General features: G+C 44.8%; 1 protein-coding gene across 2 annotated transcripts in view; it reads right to left on the reverse strand.

The window, feature by feature from the left end:
• wasf1 (WASP family member 1) overlaps positions 1–18,532 on the reverse strand; it is a 70,404-nt gene that overhangs the window by 31,089 nt on the left and 20,783 nt on the right. For both annotated transcript variants that reach the window (XM_008298250.1, XM_008298248.1), the window contains exons 2-4: positions 14,749–14,903; positions 13,536–13,670; positions 183–336 (exon numbers count right to left, since the gene is read on the reverse strand). In XM_008298250.1, the coding sequence (XP_008296472.1) occupies positions 183–336; positions 13,536–13,670; positions 14,749–14,881 (422 nt within the window). In that variant the 5' untranslated portion in view covers positions 14,882–14,903. The remainder of the gene's footprint in view (positions 1–182; positions 337–13,535; positions 13,671–14,748; positions 14,904–18,532) is intronic.

Here is an 18,532-nt window from a genome sequence, read left to right on the forward strand (position 1 = left end):
TTTTTCCTCTGTGATCCATTCCACTTCTAAAACACCAGGTTAAATGCATTTGATTTATTCGTTCCCATTCGCACCACAACACTCACACACCATTGAGACTGACTGAGATCTTTTTTTTTTTTTTTCTGTGGTGCTTTTTTTGCACAACACGGCGGAGGCGATGAAGCCGGCTGGACTCTGACCTGTACGGTGTGAGGATGTTGAGAGGCGGCGGCTGCTCGCAGGTGTGGAAGGTCTCCTGCAGCGGGACGGGCAGAGACGTGCGGTCAAACAGCTGCTGGTCCTGAGTAGTGGAACTCCTGAAGGCCTTCCTCATGGTGATGTCCTGAAGAGACACTGGAGAAGACACAGAACAGAGGATGGAATGAGGACCTGCAGTCTGCAAAGCATCATTAACGCAGATAGATGAAGAAGCATTTGAAGAGTGATGCTCGTTTCTCTTTGGCTGTACGTTGGATAAACACACGAATATCCTCTCTGTCTGTTTCATGTCAACGCTGAACACAATAATCACCATCTGCTTCCATCTCATCATTATCCTCAAATCGACGTTGGCATCATCACTCAGATAGTCACCATCAACATCACAGAGCTATCAGAAGCCACTGATCACTCCCCCGGGCTCCGTCGCTCCGATTGGTTCGTTTCGATTCCCCCTAAAGTAAACCCACATGATGACTAAGCTAAGCTAGGCTAGGTGAGGCTACGGCTGTCTCTCCGAGGCAGTGGAAATGATTGCCCCCTCTTTCATTCGAGGATATCTGACATTTTCGGAGGGCAGAAGAATAACAGAAGAAAAATCGATGCCGCGTAGCTGAAGCCTTCCGAAAAAACCAGGTTGGAGAAACTGCTACTTAGGGGGAAGAGGGAAAAAACAACCACACCGATGCTTCAATCTGGTGAGCAGAAAGTCCTGGAAAGAAATCCAGAACATTGCAACCAAGTCTGAATTATACATGAGGGAGTGACGAATGGATGCACTGGATGGAAGCCGTCCTGTTCTGGTATCATCAGCCACGTCAGCCACACATGACAGCACAGAGTCAAACGCTAACCTGGAACCTGAAACAAACAAGGGAGAACAAAGCCACCCTTTTGTCTTAATGAAATAAACAAAGTACAAAATCCCAGAAAGAAGCAGCTCCCCCGGTCCGATCTCCTGCAGTCCAGCAGCACAGCTGGATCAGAACTTCCCACACAGACTGTCAGCGTAGTGGAGGAGCTGCCACCTGAGTATCGGCGTTAACAAACAATATCAGGAGCCAAGACTTGGTGAGCAGCACTCTGGGAGAGAGACAGGCGACCGGAGAGCGTAAGAGGGAGATAATAAAACTCTAAGAGGACGGACGGAGACGGAGAGAACGACAAAACAACGAGCCATCCAGCAGAGGGACTGGCGAGAGGGCGTAGATTAAACTGGAAATGTGCAAATAAAGAGAAAGGAGCTGTAACAAGAGGCATTGAAACAAACCATACAGTACGATCTCAGTGAGAACAACAGATGAGCGTCCCGTGAGAGGAGCTCAGTAACCCGAGCAGACGCTGGATTAACAGCACCAGGGAGAAACTGTAGCAGCCGATCAAACACGCACCAAAACATCCTGAACACAACAGACCAACACCACCAGAGGAGCGTGGTCGTCTTCTTCTGCTGACTAGATTTACGGAGAACTACAGGGGGATGTAGTAAAATGTGCCGCCACATTAAATCTGCATGCAACACTTTGGAGTGTCGGTAAACAGCTGAGCAGCTTCATCTCACACCTCTGATTCTGGATATGAATGTTCAACATTAGCCATGTGTTGGAGGCTTTTTTTTTCTCCCCCAGAAGAAAAGTTTTTTTTCTCATTATCGCTTCAGAATGGCTGCGTTATCCACCAGTCAGGAGCTCTGACAGCTTTCTCTCTCCCCGTGCAAGTCCAAGGTCTTACTCGGCCTCCTTTTGTGCGATAAAGCAGCGAAGTCGATTTTCCCTGAGAACTCATCTAAAAATGCAGTCTGGAAGTTGGCACGTGTTTTTAGCTATTGCCTCGTTCACAGTTATCCATTTAGCCTTCATCCACTGATTAAATACCAGCTAATTTAAGCATTTAACAGAAGGTTACTGGTTTATTACCACTGAGCTTCGGCTGTAATGTTTGTTGCTCAGGACGACATCATGGCCACAGAAATGTCCAACGAGCAGTCCCAATAAGACGGGCGTTAAATAAACCAGCAACATCCACTTAGAGGTAGGATGTAAAGCTAACCTTTCATTACACAGGAATTTTATCGATCCTTTGGGTGATAATTTAACTAACCCTACGCTTTCTTCTCTTTCACAACACTGTGATCAACCTGCGGGTTTGTCCAAAACCTGCACGCCTGCCAGGACGCTTGTGTTTTTAGCAGCGTCCTCACATCACCCGACTCGTAAAAATGAGACCCAAACAGATGAAAAATGGACTTATCCTTGAAAAGATTCTCTGAGTGGCGTTCAGACAGTCAGTGATGACACCGATGACTAGCGTACATCCTGGTCATCGGCCAAAAACACCAACGGGACAACCAGACACTGAACATGATTTATCTGCATGAAGCTGATGGAAGAGATAACTCGAGTTTTACTGGTATCACAGTCTGACAGCAAACTGTATTTGAGACTATAGATGACATTTGTCTCTCCACAGCGCTAACATGAAGTGTGGAGGAGGGTCTGGCTACACAAGACTAGGCTTCTGTTGTTTTTTTCCACAGTTTAGTCCCTCCATGAATCAAACAGCCTGTTGATATTGACCCGTTTGCCCCCATGGTGGGTCACATGTCTGTTTGGCCACACGAAGCTGACTTGATAAAGCCTTTTTTGTTTTTTGTGCATGTGTGGAGTTTGTGTTTCTAAGCTAACGTTTGGCCCTGTAGGGCAGTGGGTTGGAGGCACAGAGAAAAAAACACTTGGACGTGAACATATATGTTTGGATTTCCCCTGAAAGTCCATCCCAGGTTCTTCACATAGAAACTCTTTCACTGGCTGTTGATGTGAAAGGTTTCTTTCTTTTTTAAAGGTCCCACATTGTGCCCATTTTCAGTAAATTATTGAAGGTGTCACATGTTTCCAGAACATGTCCTTCAATTTGTTGGGTGCTACAGGTGCATCAGGTCAAGAACCAACAGACTAACAGTTTTTTCCCCAGAGCCATGACCACCCTGAACTCCCACCAACACTGATACGATCCATTCCCAAGTGTGCTCTCAGTTTGCAGTAAGTCACATGTACTCAGGTGGAATCTACCACAAGCATGTCTCAGGTACCTCGCTGCTGTTGTAAATACTCGCATTTTATATCCATTTTGTACCATTTATTTCTTTATATACATCTCTAGGCTCTACAAACGTCTTTATCTTGCGCTGAAGGGGATCGGATCCAATGTTGTTTTTACGTATATTAACATTAAAGGATTCTGAAACCACTGCTTAGATGGTTCATTTCATGACTGTGTAACCCCTGGTTTTAGCTCTGGTCTAAATAGCCTGTTTCAGTGTACGTTGTTTTAAATGGAAGCAGAGTTTCCGCTGCCCCCGACGCCTTCAGGAAGAAGACTCCCTCTGTGCCCGCCACGGACAAAATCCAGATCGGCTTGTGAAGTTGGGAGACCGCCTAGTTGAGAACGCCGGCAGCAGGAGGCGTCCTCGTATCATTTTACACCTCGGAATTTTTGAGATTTACAAAACATATGGGACCTCCAAAGTATGATGTCATGAGTTCACAAACTGGTATGAAAAAAGTGACTAATGCATTCACACTCTGAGCCACAGCGCCTGTAACAGAACAAACTTCAGTTCCTACATAAGAGGTGACTAATGATGAGGGCAAGAAAATCAAAGTCATGGCCACAGTGCAGCATAATCCCACAGCCCACACGGCGACCACAGAGGAGAGAAATATCAGGGATGAGGAGGAGTCATGGTGACATCTAAGACATTGTAGATTTTTTTCCCCCTAAATTCAGAGGCTCAGAGAAGGTAAGGGGTAAAGATGTGGGGAAAGGATATGAACATCCATTGTTGCCCTCTTTGCCCTGCCCCTGTTCCATAGGAAGGTCGAAGCGTAGGAGAGGACAGTGATGCTCTCCTACTCACTGCTTACAGAACAGAGAGGACCGCTGCAGGCACATAACACCCTGCCGGGCCGAGGAGGAGCTAACGGACCAACAGGTGAGTGTCACCTCGCCGTTTGCTGTCCAAATGAATTCGGCGAGTGCATGCGGCTGTCAGCCGGCGTGACAAGTAGGTGCAAAAAAACGACAAACGGGAGCGAGGCGGTCCCAAGTCTGAGCCAGGATGTGTTCGATGCAGGTTATAAAACCTCAGAGTGGTGCACGGCACTCATCGATGCAGGCAGGAAACAGAGAAGGCACACACACGGCATCGAACACACACACACACACTGTGGCACGTCGATGGATATCTCAACATGATATTCTACATCCTAATTATGAAATGTCACTTATTCAGCTCAACTACCAATTACATCCATTTAGTGAAGACATTTAGCTAATGAGAGAAATGTGAGCGAGCGTGTTGGTGAATGAATGAGTAGCGAGAGACGGCAAGTCTGCTTGTGTGTGTGTGTGTGTGTGTGCTCGCTTATCTGTCTCTGTTAGGACCGATCTGGCTGTCACACCACTCTTGTATTTTGAGGACATTTTAGTTGGAACTCACAAAATCCAAAGGGATGTCTGCAGGTTAAGAGCTGGCTTTAGGGTTAAGGTTGGCATTACGTTGGAGTTTAGCTGTGATGCTTAAAGCTCGCACATAAGGTGGTGATGCATCATTTGAACAAGGGTCCTCACAAAGAAATAACCTGCGTGTGTGTGTGTGTGTGTGTGTGTGTGTGTGCTCGCTTAGCTATCTCTGTCAGGACCGATCTGGGTGTCACACCACTCTTGTATTTTGAGGACATTTTAGTTGGAACTCACAAAATCCAAAGGGATGTCTGCGGGTTAAGAGCTGGCTTTAGGGTTAAGGTTGGTATTACGTTGGAGTTTAGCTGTGATGCTTAAGGCGAGGTGATGCATCATTTGAACAAGGGTCCTCACAAAGAAATAACCTGCGTGTGTGTGTGTGTGTGTGTGTGTGTGTGCTAGGTCGAGCAGCGTCAGGTGAAGAAGCAGCAGCCTCTGATCTCAGCATGTGAAGCTTCTTATCAGAGCGCCAGTGCTGGATGGTTTATCTCTCTGCCTCATATCTTTCCTTTAGACCGATAGCATCGGGCTAAAACACTTCAACTAAAGAGAGGTGAGGAAGTTCTTGTCACTCACACACACCTTCTGCAGCTTTCCCCTGCAAGTTTCAGGAACATTATGTTTTTTTTCCCCGTCCTCTTTTCATCCCGTCTCATATAAATGCAGTCCAACACACAGCAGATAAGGAAGTCACAGGCCAAGCTGTCTGTTAGCATGCAGCCACGCTTCTCTCTGCTGTTGTACTTCAATGCAAATGCTGCCCTATATTTCCCCTTCCTCCCTCCTGAATCACTCTCTCCTCTCTGATTCAGTTTTCTGACTCTTCCCATCTCTCGCTGCTCTGGCGTATATTTTATTGTTTGTCCTCTGTCTATCACTTTGTCCTCCCCTCTTCCTAAATTTATCTGGAAATTCTCCCGCATGCATTTAAAAACCCTGCAAATCACAAGCGTAATGCACAGTGTGAGCGTGAACAGACGTTCTGCTGCAGTGGAACAGACGGTTACATAAATCAGAAGGAAGAAATGCACATAAAATACAGGACAACCGGTTTAATCAGGGATGGGACGAGGGTCGACCCCCGGTTTGTATTCCACAGTAGGTCTCAGGAAAAAAACTCATTGTTCACATAGAGACACGATTCTTTACACGGCTGCAGTATTTGTGTAAAAATGGCAGGAAATCCAAAATGTGACGTCACTTCTGAGGGCAAAGCACGACCCCGAGGAAACCCTCAAACTGTCGGGCTTTGTGCGATTTAAACGGTTCGGTTATAGATCAATCCATGCCCTGAACAGTTTTCATGAACACTAGCTCTAGAAACTGCAAACTATTCCTTCTGTGGGGATCGACTCGCTTCTCCAGGCAGCCTCAAGTGGCCGTTTGAGGAACTGCAGGTTGTTGGCTTCATTTTTCAGCACTGTTGGTAAAAACAGTGGATTTCTGACACGTTGACAATCACTAGTGTGTTCGCTGATGTTGCCGTAGCTCGATTTGATACTTGAAATATTCATATTTGTGCTACCAGAAGTACAGCTAGTCTTAGCAATGTTATACCACTTATATCATCTTCTAATGCCCCCAAAACACATATCATTTATAACATAATACAAATCATAAAAGTCTGATGACTAGTTGGCTAATGGCTTAAATTAAAACCTACCAGTGGACCAGGAGAACCTCTGGTCGGTGGACGCCTTCAGCAGGATATTTACATCGTGTCTCTAACATAACCGCAGCCCGTAACGCTTTGTGATGAACGACCATGAAGGCAAACGCTCTTTACAGTTCTGCTGAATCACCAGAGTCTACAGGAAGTAAGTGTTGTCATACGGCAACGACTTGTGTAGATATCACAGTATATAACTTTATATCATCATATCAGTAAATCGTGTGATATAGCTGGTTTTCTACGTAGAAAATGGACAAACAGCTACACACAAGTGCTTGTTTTTGGCAAACCAAACAAAGAAATGGCTCAAGAATCACAGGACGTCTTTATGTTTCTGAAATGTTTCCATAAAGTTCCAGTTGAAAAGACAACTAATGACTCAATACTCAATACTTTCACTATACTTTTATTTTCTTTTTTTTCACCATGCCAAGTCGTCTTGTTTACAACCCTGCAGTGAAAGAATGCATTTTGTTCTCATGTATACTCGGTTTTGTATATAGAAAGACTGACAATAAATTCAACCTTGACCTTGATGGAGGACTTTATTCAAATCACCCTCTCTTCACACAAAATGTAAAAAAAAAAATATGTAAATACAGACTACATGTGGGAAACAGAGCGCGCATTAAAACACTGAGTTTCATCTGAGCGTTTGTTTGCGCTGAGAATCTCCAGGACGAGTCCATCTGAAATCCCATCGTTTGAAATTCTAAATGCTTTTAGGCAAATGCCACCCCGGTCCATCAGTCACAGGGGAAAACAAAGATAACACTCAGATAAAGATTTGTTAAAGACAGAGAAAACAGGAGTCTTCTCTCCTTTTAAATCCTTTTTGTAACTTTATTATACATCTTTATATAATCTGTGCACACGTACTTCTTTGGTTAAAAAAAAGAAAATCAAAGAACTTAAAAGAAAGGTGATGAGCAACTGATGTTCACAGACGCCAGAGAGAGAGAGAGAAGGGAGTCGGGAAGAGTTGACAAGCAACTGAAGACAACATTCAACGAAAACAGAGAAAAGCAAATACTAAGAGATGGAGATGTCACGGGAAAGGCACAGAGCAGAAAAAGGAAGCTGCCAATAGAAGAAGACGAAACCACTTATGGGATAGATACACGAATAAACAGAGCCAGAAGCACTAATAGAAAAAGAGGGAGACAGAATGAGACAGTACATAAAGAAACAGTTAGAGTCCAGGGGGACTTGGGCTGGCTTTGTGGCCTCCATAATGGCCCGCAGCCAGCGCAGTGATAGAACGGTGCCATTAAATAGGGGATACAGGCCATTAGTTTGGCCGGCTAGAGTGATAGGAGGAAGAGAGCCTGACAGCACACAAATAGCATCCACCGAAGATGGAGGGGGAGCAGAGATCAGTCAGGGAGATGAGAGAGGACTGGGGAGGACAACAAAGATGGTTTAGTGGAGGGGAAGGGGAGTGGAGGGCGAGGCCTAAAGGGCAAAGCCAGGGACGGTACCCTTTAAAGGGCCGGCAGGGCGCGAGTGTCTGCGGCTCTTGGACATGCATTAATTCATGTGATGAAGCTCGTGTGACCTCAGCGCTGCACCAGTCAGGCCGTCCCTCCGACCTTCAGCCAAACATCTCTCATGCCGTCCACCATCTTGTGTCCTTACACTTCCGACTGATACAACATGCTTCACTTCAGTGCATCGGTCATGTTTGAATCATGTAAATCTACGTCTGCACATCATCCGAGTACGTGGACAAACGCAGCCGAGCAGCACAGCACTCAGGAGGTCCAGTACAGTCCAAGAGAGCACCTTAATAACAGATAATGAGCTCACATTGGTCATATGTCTGAAGTATAAATTTAGTTCTGGGGTGTAAAAAACCCTGTTTATGTCCTCGAGGTGGTGACAGATATAACTGTGTAACAAGCTTTGAAAAATTATATATGACCAAACTTTACTCACATAATAAATGGTGTGGACAAAACTACTCTTCTGCTAAAATCTCCAAAATGACAATCACAACCAAAAACTGCAAAAACTAAAAGCAGCGTCAGGTTTTCCACTTTCTGACGGGCCTTGAACTCCTCGTGTACAATGCACCAGTCCGCCTGAAAACTTCACCAAATCCAAGCATGAAATGTAAATACTTATTAACTGCTTCTCTTCATGTTTCATTTAAAAAATGTCCCACAAATGAACCACTGCCAAAGCACACTCTCCTCAGCACAACTACAGAGCCTCAGTCAGTTGAACTGGGCTGAACTGGGCTGAACTGCAGGCTGTGTTTACACAGAACAGACAGGAGACAAATGTGGGGAAAAAAATATAATGTAAGAAGTAAAACATATTCCAATGTTGATCAAAAAAATAAAAAAATAAAATTGGGTGACACTTGGAAAAAATGTTACACGTGTTGATTTTAGGTTAACGGGTTCTTTTTCATTTTTTCAAATATATAATAAAATTATTTCACCTTTAAAATGTTCCTTTTTTTAATGATTTATTTTAAATAATTTTTTGGAGTTCTCTATACTTTTAGCCATGATTGTGCTGCTTCCACTGGGGTGTAGAAACTGTTCACTTTATTCTGTCCAGTGCTGAACATCTCAGGATGCTTGCTGTGTTGTTTGACACCCACCACAATATATATTTCTGCAGCGTTTGCAAATGACGCATCAGCAGTTCAGGAGCAAACTATCTGGCCTTTACAACCTCGTTAATTTGTCTCGTGTTCCACTGAACGGCGACTGTGAGACGTCTGATAAGGCTGGCGCATCCTGCTATTTATATGGGGCTAGACTCATCTCAGCAATAAACACCATTTACAGAAGTCGCAGCACTGATTGCTGGAGCTTAGGTTAAAAATCGAGAAGAAGAGTCCGATAAGATGGCGATCAATGTAGGAAAAGTGCAGTGACAAAGAGCAACAGTGGTCACGGTGGCAACTCACCAAGGGTGCCTGAAAGACATTTGATATTACAGCCTCAGCAAAAAAAAGTTTCATCAGCGTTGTTTGTACTGGAGGGCATCAGATCGGACTGTTTCTGACTGGGCTGGTGCATTGTCATTCTTATGGCGGTGGAACCAACACTACAGCTGGCTCATCACTGCCTGCAGTGTTGGAGATTATTCTTCCAGTGATCCAGTTTCATATTGCATTAGACTACATGGCTCTATGTGGGGCTGGAAGAATATGAAATCCAGTAATTAACAATAAGGATGCATGATATTGGATTTACTCCGATATCTGATATGCCAATAATTTCCAACTCATTCTGGCCAAATGCTGACATATGCGCATAGATTTTTTTTCCACCTAATTTCAGAGAATATCGAGCCCGTCCTGAGGTGGAACTGACTTCTTCTTATTACACCTCGTGGTACTGGGATGGCAGATAAACACAGAAAACACACTGCTTGTCAAATGTACACATTGACGGAGCAACACAAGAAAAATACTTCAGCTAACACATGAAACATGCCGAATTGATTTTTGTGTCACATTTACAAACAAGCTTTTCACCTTACAGGCGTCATGGAGCTGTCAGTGAGAAGACGTCCGGGATGATCCAGGCGTCGTCTCTAACGATTCGTTTTAAGCTGTTTGCTCTAAATGTCCTCCTATTACCTTCAAGTTCACCAACATCTTTTATCCTCGGGTTCAGTTTGACCCCAGCAACTTAAGCCTCCAGAAAATATCGTAATTTAAATAGTTACCCAAGTTTATGTGTAAATAGTCCTTTAAATAAAACTGAAAAAATGATGTCAATGACTTATTTAGAGACGTTAAACGCTGAATGATAACAGGAGGGTTAAACATTAGCCAGGTCTGTTGTGTCAGTAATATCAAAATCAAACAATTATCCATCCATCCATCATCTCTACACCTTAACGGGGAGCTGGAGTCTATCCCAGCTGAGTCAGGGTGAAGGTGAAACCTGGACAGGTAACCAGTCTATCACAGGGCTACACTTAGAGACAGACAACCAAGCACACTCATATTCACACCTACGGACAATTTAGAATCACCAATGAACCTCAGCATGTTTCTGGACTGTGGGAGGAAGCCGGAGAACCCGGAGAGAACCCACGCTGCACGGGGAGAACATGGAGACTCCACGCAGAAAGATCCCGGGTGTCCTCACCGGGACACGAACCAGCGACCTTCTAGCTGCGAGGCGACGGTGCTAACCACCGCTCCACCTGCAGCCCTCTAACGATTACAAGTTCTGTATATATTGCATTTCCTCTAAATAGCAACAAAAACTAGAACTATAGTTACAAATAATATCTAACGTGTCTGAATATTTTCATGAATATCAGCTTTTATATTAAATGTTTTCATTACTATTGCAGCATAACTTGGAATACCACTCTCTAAAAAAACAAAAAAAGCTCACAAATGTTGATATTAAATATGATCCCTGCTTAGCCATGAATCTGAAACTAATTGTGCACTAATTAGCTTCCATTTCAGATGTTTAAGATCATCTGTCAGCTGGTCATTAAGAGTTCTAAAGAGTCTAAGAAAGAGAAACTCGTGAGGGCTTTTTGTGGACAGCATCAGTCAAACGCCGGTTGTGTGCCGCACTCTCCTGCATCCGATCCAACCCACAGCCTCCTATCTTTATCCTCCACAGTCCTGATTTATGGTCCCATCTCTGCGTGCACTCGCTCCCCTCTCCTTCACACCTCCTCTCATGGTAACCACAGAGCCGCACAGACAATTACGCGGCAAGGCGTATGCTTACGTCTAAAAGCGCACACAGTGTTTGATCGTATAGGGGGTAAGAAAAGGGCGGAGACGGGAGGAGGGGAGATGACATTTACGGGAAACAAACCCTTTGCTAAAGCCCTCCCACGACTGTCCTTCTTCCTGTCACAGTCGGCTATCAGCACACGACGCTGAGCTGCTTCCACATTACTTGATTTCAGAAATGCTTAATGAGTAATAGGGGAGAGAGGGAAGTGTGGGCTTTTTTTTTTCTTCCTTCCATTTACAAGACAACTTGATTTGGTTATAAATGAATGTGGAGGAGCTGAACCGAGTGGGAAACGGCTAACCTGCAGAGGAGGCCATTTCAACCTGGCCCAGAAAATTCTGCGGTACAATCCTTTTACACTCCACTGCTTTTGCTGCAGTGCCCTGTATTATGCACCCATCCCTCTATCCTTCCATCTTTCTTACTCTCCACCCCTCCGACTCTTCCTCCCCCCACCACCACCACCACCACCACCACCTCCGCACACTTAAACTGCAACTGAGCTGATTCTTATCCACTGTCTCGCCAGCCAATACTTTGGGCTAAAGGGGGGATACTTCAGGCTCATTTATGAAAACAGATGAGGCCGTGGACCACATGCACAGACGTGGACATGCATACATACAGGATCACAATCCCACAAGCTAAGCGCTGTTACATCACCTGAATGCGAACACGTAGCCAAAGCACTGCAACGATTGGCTCTGTGGTTACTAGATACATAGCTGTGTATCTGAAAGCTTAATTTCCCTCTGCAGACTAAGACAGTGAACCTTACAGTAGACAAAGCTGCCTCATTGTGTGTGTGAGTGTGTTTGCCCTCCAACCTCTGCAGGATAATATGGACTCACTTACCAGCTGAGACCTGCACACCAGGTTTCCACAATTAGATCCCTCACAACTATTCAATTAGCGCAGCTATTCTATGTGGACGGGGTGAGGTCGAGAGAGAGGTGGAGAAGAAACGTGGCAAGAGAATTACGGTGGAGAAGCGGTTCAATGAGAGAAGAGGAGATTTTATTACATTAGGATGAACAATCTGGATCTGAGCACGCCTTTGCTCGGCTGTATTTAAAATTGTGATTCTGCAAAAACAATTCACTGCCTTGTAAAAAAAAAAAAAAAAAGAGAGAGGAGGTACCAAAGCCCTGCTTGTATTCAGCAAGTACAACTGAGTGAGCATTTTACTGTCTCTGTCAGTGACAAGGAAGCAGTTAGAGTAGCATTGTGCAAAGCCGTAAACACACCGCTGGCCCATGGGAAATCGATACGGCGCCTTGGAGCATGGTATTATACTGCTGTGATTCTCTCTCTTCTTACTTTGCACCCACTGCACTCTCCACTAGATACGCTGTCCTGTCATCCTGCCTCCCCTCTCAAGGCGTAGCCGCGCTCACCTGACAGCTTCACGCATTATCGCACTCCTTTTTGTTATTACTCACAACAGCTACATCCTCACCGAAGATTAAATTCTTCCTCACAAAGAAAATGTCTTTATTAGGGAAACGAGCTTCCAGCCAAACTGTAACTTTGGCCAACGCCCTTCAACAACTCGTTAACTGGGGTGGGGTTTGGAGACAAGTCCTGGACAGAAGAACAAGGAACTCACCTACACCACGGGGCAAAACCTGGAGCTAAAAGCAAAAGCCAATGTGGAAGTTTCAAAAACTGCAGTTCTTCAATTGGCCACTTGAGGCTGGCTCCAAAAGCGAGTTAATCCCCATCAACCCACATGTTAAAATGTCCCACGTCAAAGCAGAAACAAACACGTTTGGGCCTCGTACAAAAAATAGTTTTGGTCTCTATCGTCAGTTTCCCTGTTAATAACAACAGCTGTGCACAACGCGCCAGTTTGCATCGTAGTAAGGTTAAAAGTTCTACACAGCGAAGGCCATGACTGCTTTGAGTGGAAGTTGGGTGTCACCACAGGATAGTTCATGTCCCAGAGAATGTTGCATGACCCACCTCAGCTCAACTCACACTCCACCTCAAGCACTGCCAGGACAGTGATGGCCACATCTTTACAATCGCTTCACAGGAAATGTCTGGGAGACGTCACAGAGGCTTGGTCCATCTTTAGTTTACCAGTGACATGCTCTCATACAGTGGTACAGAAACAAACACATGAATAAAACTAAAGTCTTGAACATATTCCCTTGTGGATGCAAATTTGGACAGTTGCAGACAACATGAAAGTGTTATGACACTGCTCATGCTTGTGCAGTAGATTGAGATATTCCACACATGCGCATCACTGCCCTTGTAGCGACATAAATTCTGGGCTGCACGTGGACAGATGTGCTGACTCCTGCAGACTCAGGGATACTCTGAAATCTACGCCACATGAACCCCAGAGGACCCTGGAAAACACACCACTGGTCAAAGTGGGGGAAGCTACTCACATTCCTCCTCTTTGGGGTCCAGCTGTGTGACGCTGATGGAGAGGCGGTCCACACGCTCCTGCAGGGAGTTGACCCGGAAGGAGAAGGAGTGGGCCTCATTGAACAGCTCTCCGAACAGGTCCTCTGCATATTTACCTGCACACACACACACATCAGTGGAAAACGTCTTTAACACTTATAAAGCAACAAATGACTAAATTAGAAAAACACCAACAATGTGTTGAACTGGATCTTGTGGAATGAATAAATATATGAATCCCTGAGTTATTAACAGCAGCATCGTACATGCAGCGATAATGAGACGAAATGCTGGCTGTCAAAAGTCTGATGATTATTCAGGTGCTCAAAGCGTCCTTTTCCTTTCGCTGAACATTTACACTTCAGCAGAGCTCTAACTTGTGTTTCAAATCAGCTCACTCTGGGGATTCTCTACAACATACACTGAAGGTCCTTCTGTTTTAAAAAAGTGAACTGAAATCCTTCGTCAGAAACAATCGTAGGAAACTAGAGGTGCTGTTGGTCTTTGCTCAGCCACCACAGTTTTTAAAGACATGGAGAGCTGGAGAAAAGCTTGTATTGGTGCAGGCTGACTTCTCTGATATAGATGTAGGTGCTACAGATGTTTTATTAAAGTCAGCTAATAGTAAAATGTGGATCCTTCACATTTATTTTCAACCCAGTAGCACAGACGATCTACACAATGACCACAAGGTGGGTTTCACTGATTCAAATCTGGTCACACTCTCCTTCTGTTTGTGAGCTGTTGTAAGTGTGTTTTTGCTGGAGATGATGACGTCACAGTGAGGCTGACCTTTGAAAATAAAATGTCAGAATTTTGTCCTATTAGAAGCTAGATTGAAATCTTATCTTGAGTTTTCTCAAAAACATTGTTTGTTTGGTCACAGTGACATGTGACCACCGTCCTAGAGTCCAACTGAATATTTGTGCCAATTTTATAAAGATTCCCTCAAAGAGTTACTGAGAGATCACAATCATAAGTATGGGATGGACAACAGAATGCCTCCAGCCATGTCTGCAGAGACATAATTACCTTCTTTTCAGCAGTTTACTGACTATTCATTCAATAATAAACAAACCAAAGAGCAAAAATGTGCAGCAATGTAGATACAGGAGTGTGCATGTGCAGTACGTGTCCTGTGTGTGTCTGAAGTAGCAGCCGACATCTGCACACGTGTGTTCTCACGCTACTGACTGAGGCTGCTGAGCTGGCGGATGACGTTGGCCAAGGAGATGTTAGTCACACACTCCAGCTCATTCTTGATGTTCCTTGGCAGCACCGTGTGGCACAGGTGCCTGGGCTCGATGGTGCGCTTCACCAGCGGCATCCTTCTGCTGCGAAGCCGCTACCTGCAGGAGTCAGAGGGAGGAGGGGGGGGAAAGAGGAGACGACAAAACTTGATCAGTGTCCCGAGTTCAGTCATAGATCTTGTGACTTGGCTGCCTGCTCCAACGCCAAACCTAATAGAAGGAAACACTTCAGCAGCACATGACCACAATTATCATAACTGGGGCAAAGAAGAACATGGAGAGAGATGAGTGAGCGAGGCAGACAGAGCGAGGGATCTGACGTGAGCCGTAGGTTAAAGAGCCGACTGAGTGTGAGAAGCGGTGTTACAAGATCCCGGAGAAATACGAAACGATGCAATAAAGCAGCAAGGAAGTCATGTTCTGACACTGCTAACAGCCATGTTGCCTCATCTGCTTCACCGACCGAGCACTGTCTTGTCCTTTTCATCATGCACAGCCTGGCTAACATACCTCAGCACTTAGTCTGCCCACTCAGGCATGCTAATGGCATTAGGCTGCAGCGTTGGGCTGCTTAGGCTCAATTCTCTTTTCACACCTATACAGACAAAAACAGGGACAGCTGGCTGGAACTGCAGGACACGCTGCAGTGATACAGACCCAGACTACGTTCACAGAACTTCACTTTATATTCCTGCTTTTAAATCTCACAGAGCCATAAGAAACCAATCCAAAAGTAATGATAATAATAATTGATCAGATTTATACAGCGCTTTTCTAGACACTTTACCCTGTCAGTTATTCATTCACACATTGATCCCGGTGGTGGTAGCTACTGGTGGCAGACTGACAGAGATCTGGCTGCCTTTCTGCCCTCCGACCACCACATCAACAATCCATCCATCCACACCAGGGTCTTGAAGGGTCTTGCCCAAGGACACAACGACCATGACACAGGTTACCGGGCGGAATCGAACCGCTGACCTTCCGATCATTGACCGACCGCTCTACCACCTGAGCCACAGCTACGCCAGCTGCACGCCCTCGACGTGGATGTCAAACGATTGGACAAACTGTTGACCTGAATGTGGTGACTAGAATTTATCCTGAGGCGGACCTAAACAAGCGTACGGTCGTTCAGATATTTCACTCACAACCATAAATCAGCCTCGTAGCGGCACAGACAGAAAAAGTCGAAGGAACTGTGAATGTCAAATATCACAAAAATGTGCTAATCCTTCCATTAGCTGCACTCAAGTGTCGATCAAATGCCTTTTACAGTGCAGACGAGGTGAGACGAAGTTATTAAAACCTGAGAGCAACGTCGTGTCAAGGAAACGGACGTATAACAAAAAGAAAAGGTGAGAATTAAGAGCGTAGAGATCAGCAGGATAAAGAGGACAAAGCACCATACATCAGCACCAGCGCTCTGACAACACCAGTTCATCATGCTAACAACACCGCCTCGCCGCTGTTGGCTCAATTAGAGGAAGCACGCGCGGGGAGATCAGGTGCTGGAACCCACCGACTGACCGGTCCTGACAGCGATAAGGCCCTCGTTAAGGAAATGATTAAAGCTTAATTGACGTCTGCTGCCTTTAATATCCTTCCGTGCTCTTAGCAGCCTTTCCGTCGTTGAGGAACAAATAAGATTATTGACCGTATTCATAGGAATGTAGGTCAAGAAGGGCTATTCTAGGAAGTCATCCAGCTTGGATAGTTAGAGGGAAAGAGAGGGAGTCCTGTAAAAGACTGTGCCGAGGTGATTCATCTCGGAAGCATCTTAAACGGGGGCATCGGTGACCATAAAAGGAAAGAAGGAGAACCGGCACCTCTCTGAGCCATTGTTGAAGTCGTCTGAATGAGGCGATGTGGCGTCGAACCTAAACAGTAAAGAGGATGTTACAAGACATCCTCTTTTTTTATTTTATTTCCTTCCATAGCCTCTCCATCACTCACATCCCTTCCTGAGTGGGAGCCCTTCTTGGCCCAGTGGACCCTTTCCACAGCCTCTGGTAGTCTCAGTAAAGCAGCGTAACCCGTGAGCCAACTGTTATTGGATTGACCTCTAACAAGCAGCACCACTGAGGAACACGTATGTTAGGAAGGTCATCCTAGAAACACACAGAAGCAAGAAAAAAAAAAACGTGGGCAGTTAAAAGACAATCTGATTCTCTTTTTGTTGGGCATCAGATCAGGATATTGTTACCGTCAGTATAATAGAATAATCCACCGCAGAGCTCTACATAAAATAGTCATGTGCCATTTTTAGGCTGCAGTTTTTATAGACATTAAACAAATAAACAATAAGACACAAAATCGATGGATAGTTCAAGGACTGTTGGAAAGCTGACGATCTGTAGTTCTCTTGGCAAATCTAATTTTAAACCTAATCTAAGCTTAAAACTCTAATATTTCCTCAAAACCACTTTATTCTACACGTCTCCTTTTAAAATTTGCCAAATATAAACCATAACAGATCCTGAAAAAACAAGAAATTCAGCTCCTCAGTGGAAACCATGAAGGCTTGAGCTACTGAGGCGTTAACTGTCCTGTGGCAAGAACTCGGGGATTTCTCGGCTGAACTGCAGGATGTGTTTTCACAGAGCGGATGGGAGGAAAGTATTAGAATTAGTAATGGATGAATTTAAAATATAAGCAGTAAAATATCCATGATATGTACAGTTATTGTTGTTTTTTCTGAGTAACATGTGTGCACCTGGAAAAATGCTGCACATGCTCGTTTTTTTTCCAATTTTTGCAAAATATAATCAAAGAAATTCAGCTTTCATGAGTTTTATGATGAATGGCGTTGTAGCCCTGGTTGTGCTGCTTCCATAAAAGCTGCAGGATTTTACATTACAGCGAGGAAAACACAAAACAATGATAATAACACTCGTTTTAATATTAATCTAATGTTGCTCAGGTTCAGTTGCACGACTCTCTCAGAGCACAAACAATCCATATGAAGCCATCCATCCTTTTTGCTGCTGATGCAGTTTTAATATGTCAGAAATCAATAAGGCATTTATTTACCTTTATTCACTTCATCAGTTTGCTTTACGAGAGCGCTCCGTCTACATTCTGCATATCGCTGCCATACAGGTGTACAGCGAGTAACAGATAAATAGAGACGCAAACAAGAATTAAAGCAGTCAGTCATCCTCGCGCTGTCTGTGCTCCCCTCCCCCGTCCTCAGCTCTCCATCTTCAAGGCTTCTCTCCTCCCTCACCTGCATCCATAAAGGCATGTGTTGTCCTCTCGCCAACCTTCCTCCTACCCGGTGTGATAAGAATTATTTCTAAGGAGGACAGTGAACAGGTTTGTCTAAAGGGTAGAAAAATAAAACACCACACTTCCTTACAGCAGTGAAATAAGAGATGACGCATAAGGAGGAACAACTATGTTAGGTGGTGGTGGTGGTGATGGGGGGGCTAACACCTTACACAAAGTCAGCGTATGTGCCGCCATAGCTCACCTGGTTGAGCTGGCGTCCCAGGTACAGGGGCTGTAGTCCCCGATGCAGAGGTCATGAGTTCAAATCCCGCTCATGGCCCTTTATTTTCTCCCACTTTCCTGCCTCTCTTTCTCTACCGCACTCTCAAATAAAAGCAAAAAGGCCAAAAAAATAATAACTTAAAAAAAATGTAAGCGCTGCATGAATGAGAGTGAAACACAGACTTGATGGTGTCAGAAACAAAGCAGCAGTAGATGAAAGAGAATCATCATTC

The sequence above is a fragment of the Stegastes partitus genome, unplaced genomic scaffold (genome assembly GCF_000690725.1).
Source record: "Stegastes partitus isolate 25-593 unplaced genomic scaffold, Stegastes_partitus-1.0.2 Scaffold1299, whole genome shotgun sequence".
Classification (NCBI taxonomy): Eukaryota; Metazoa; Chordata; class Actinopteri; family Pomacentridae; genus Stegastes; species Stegastes partitus.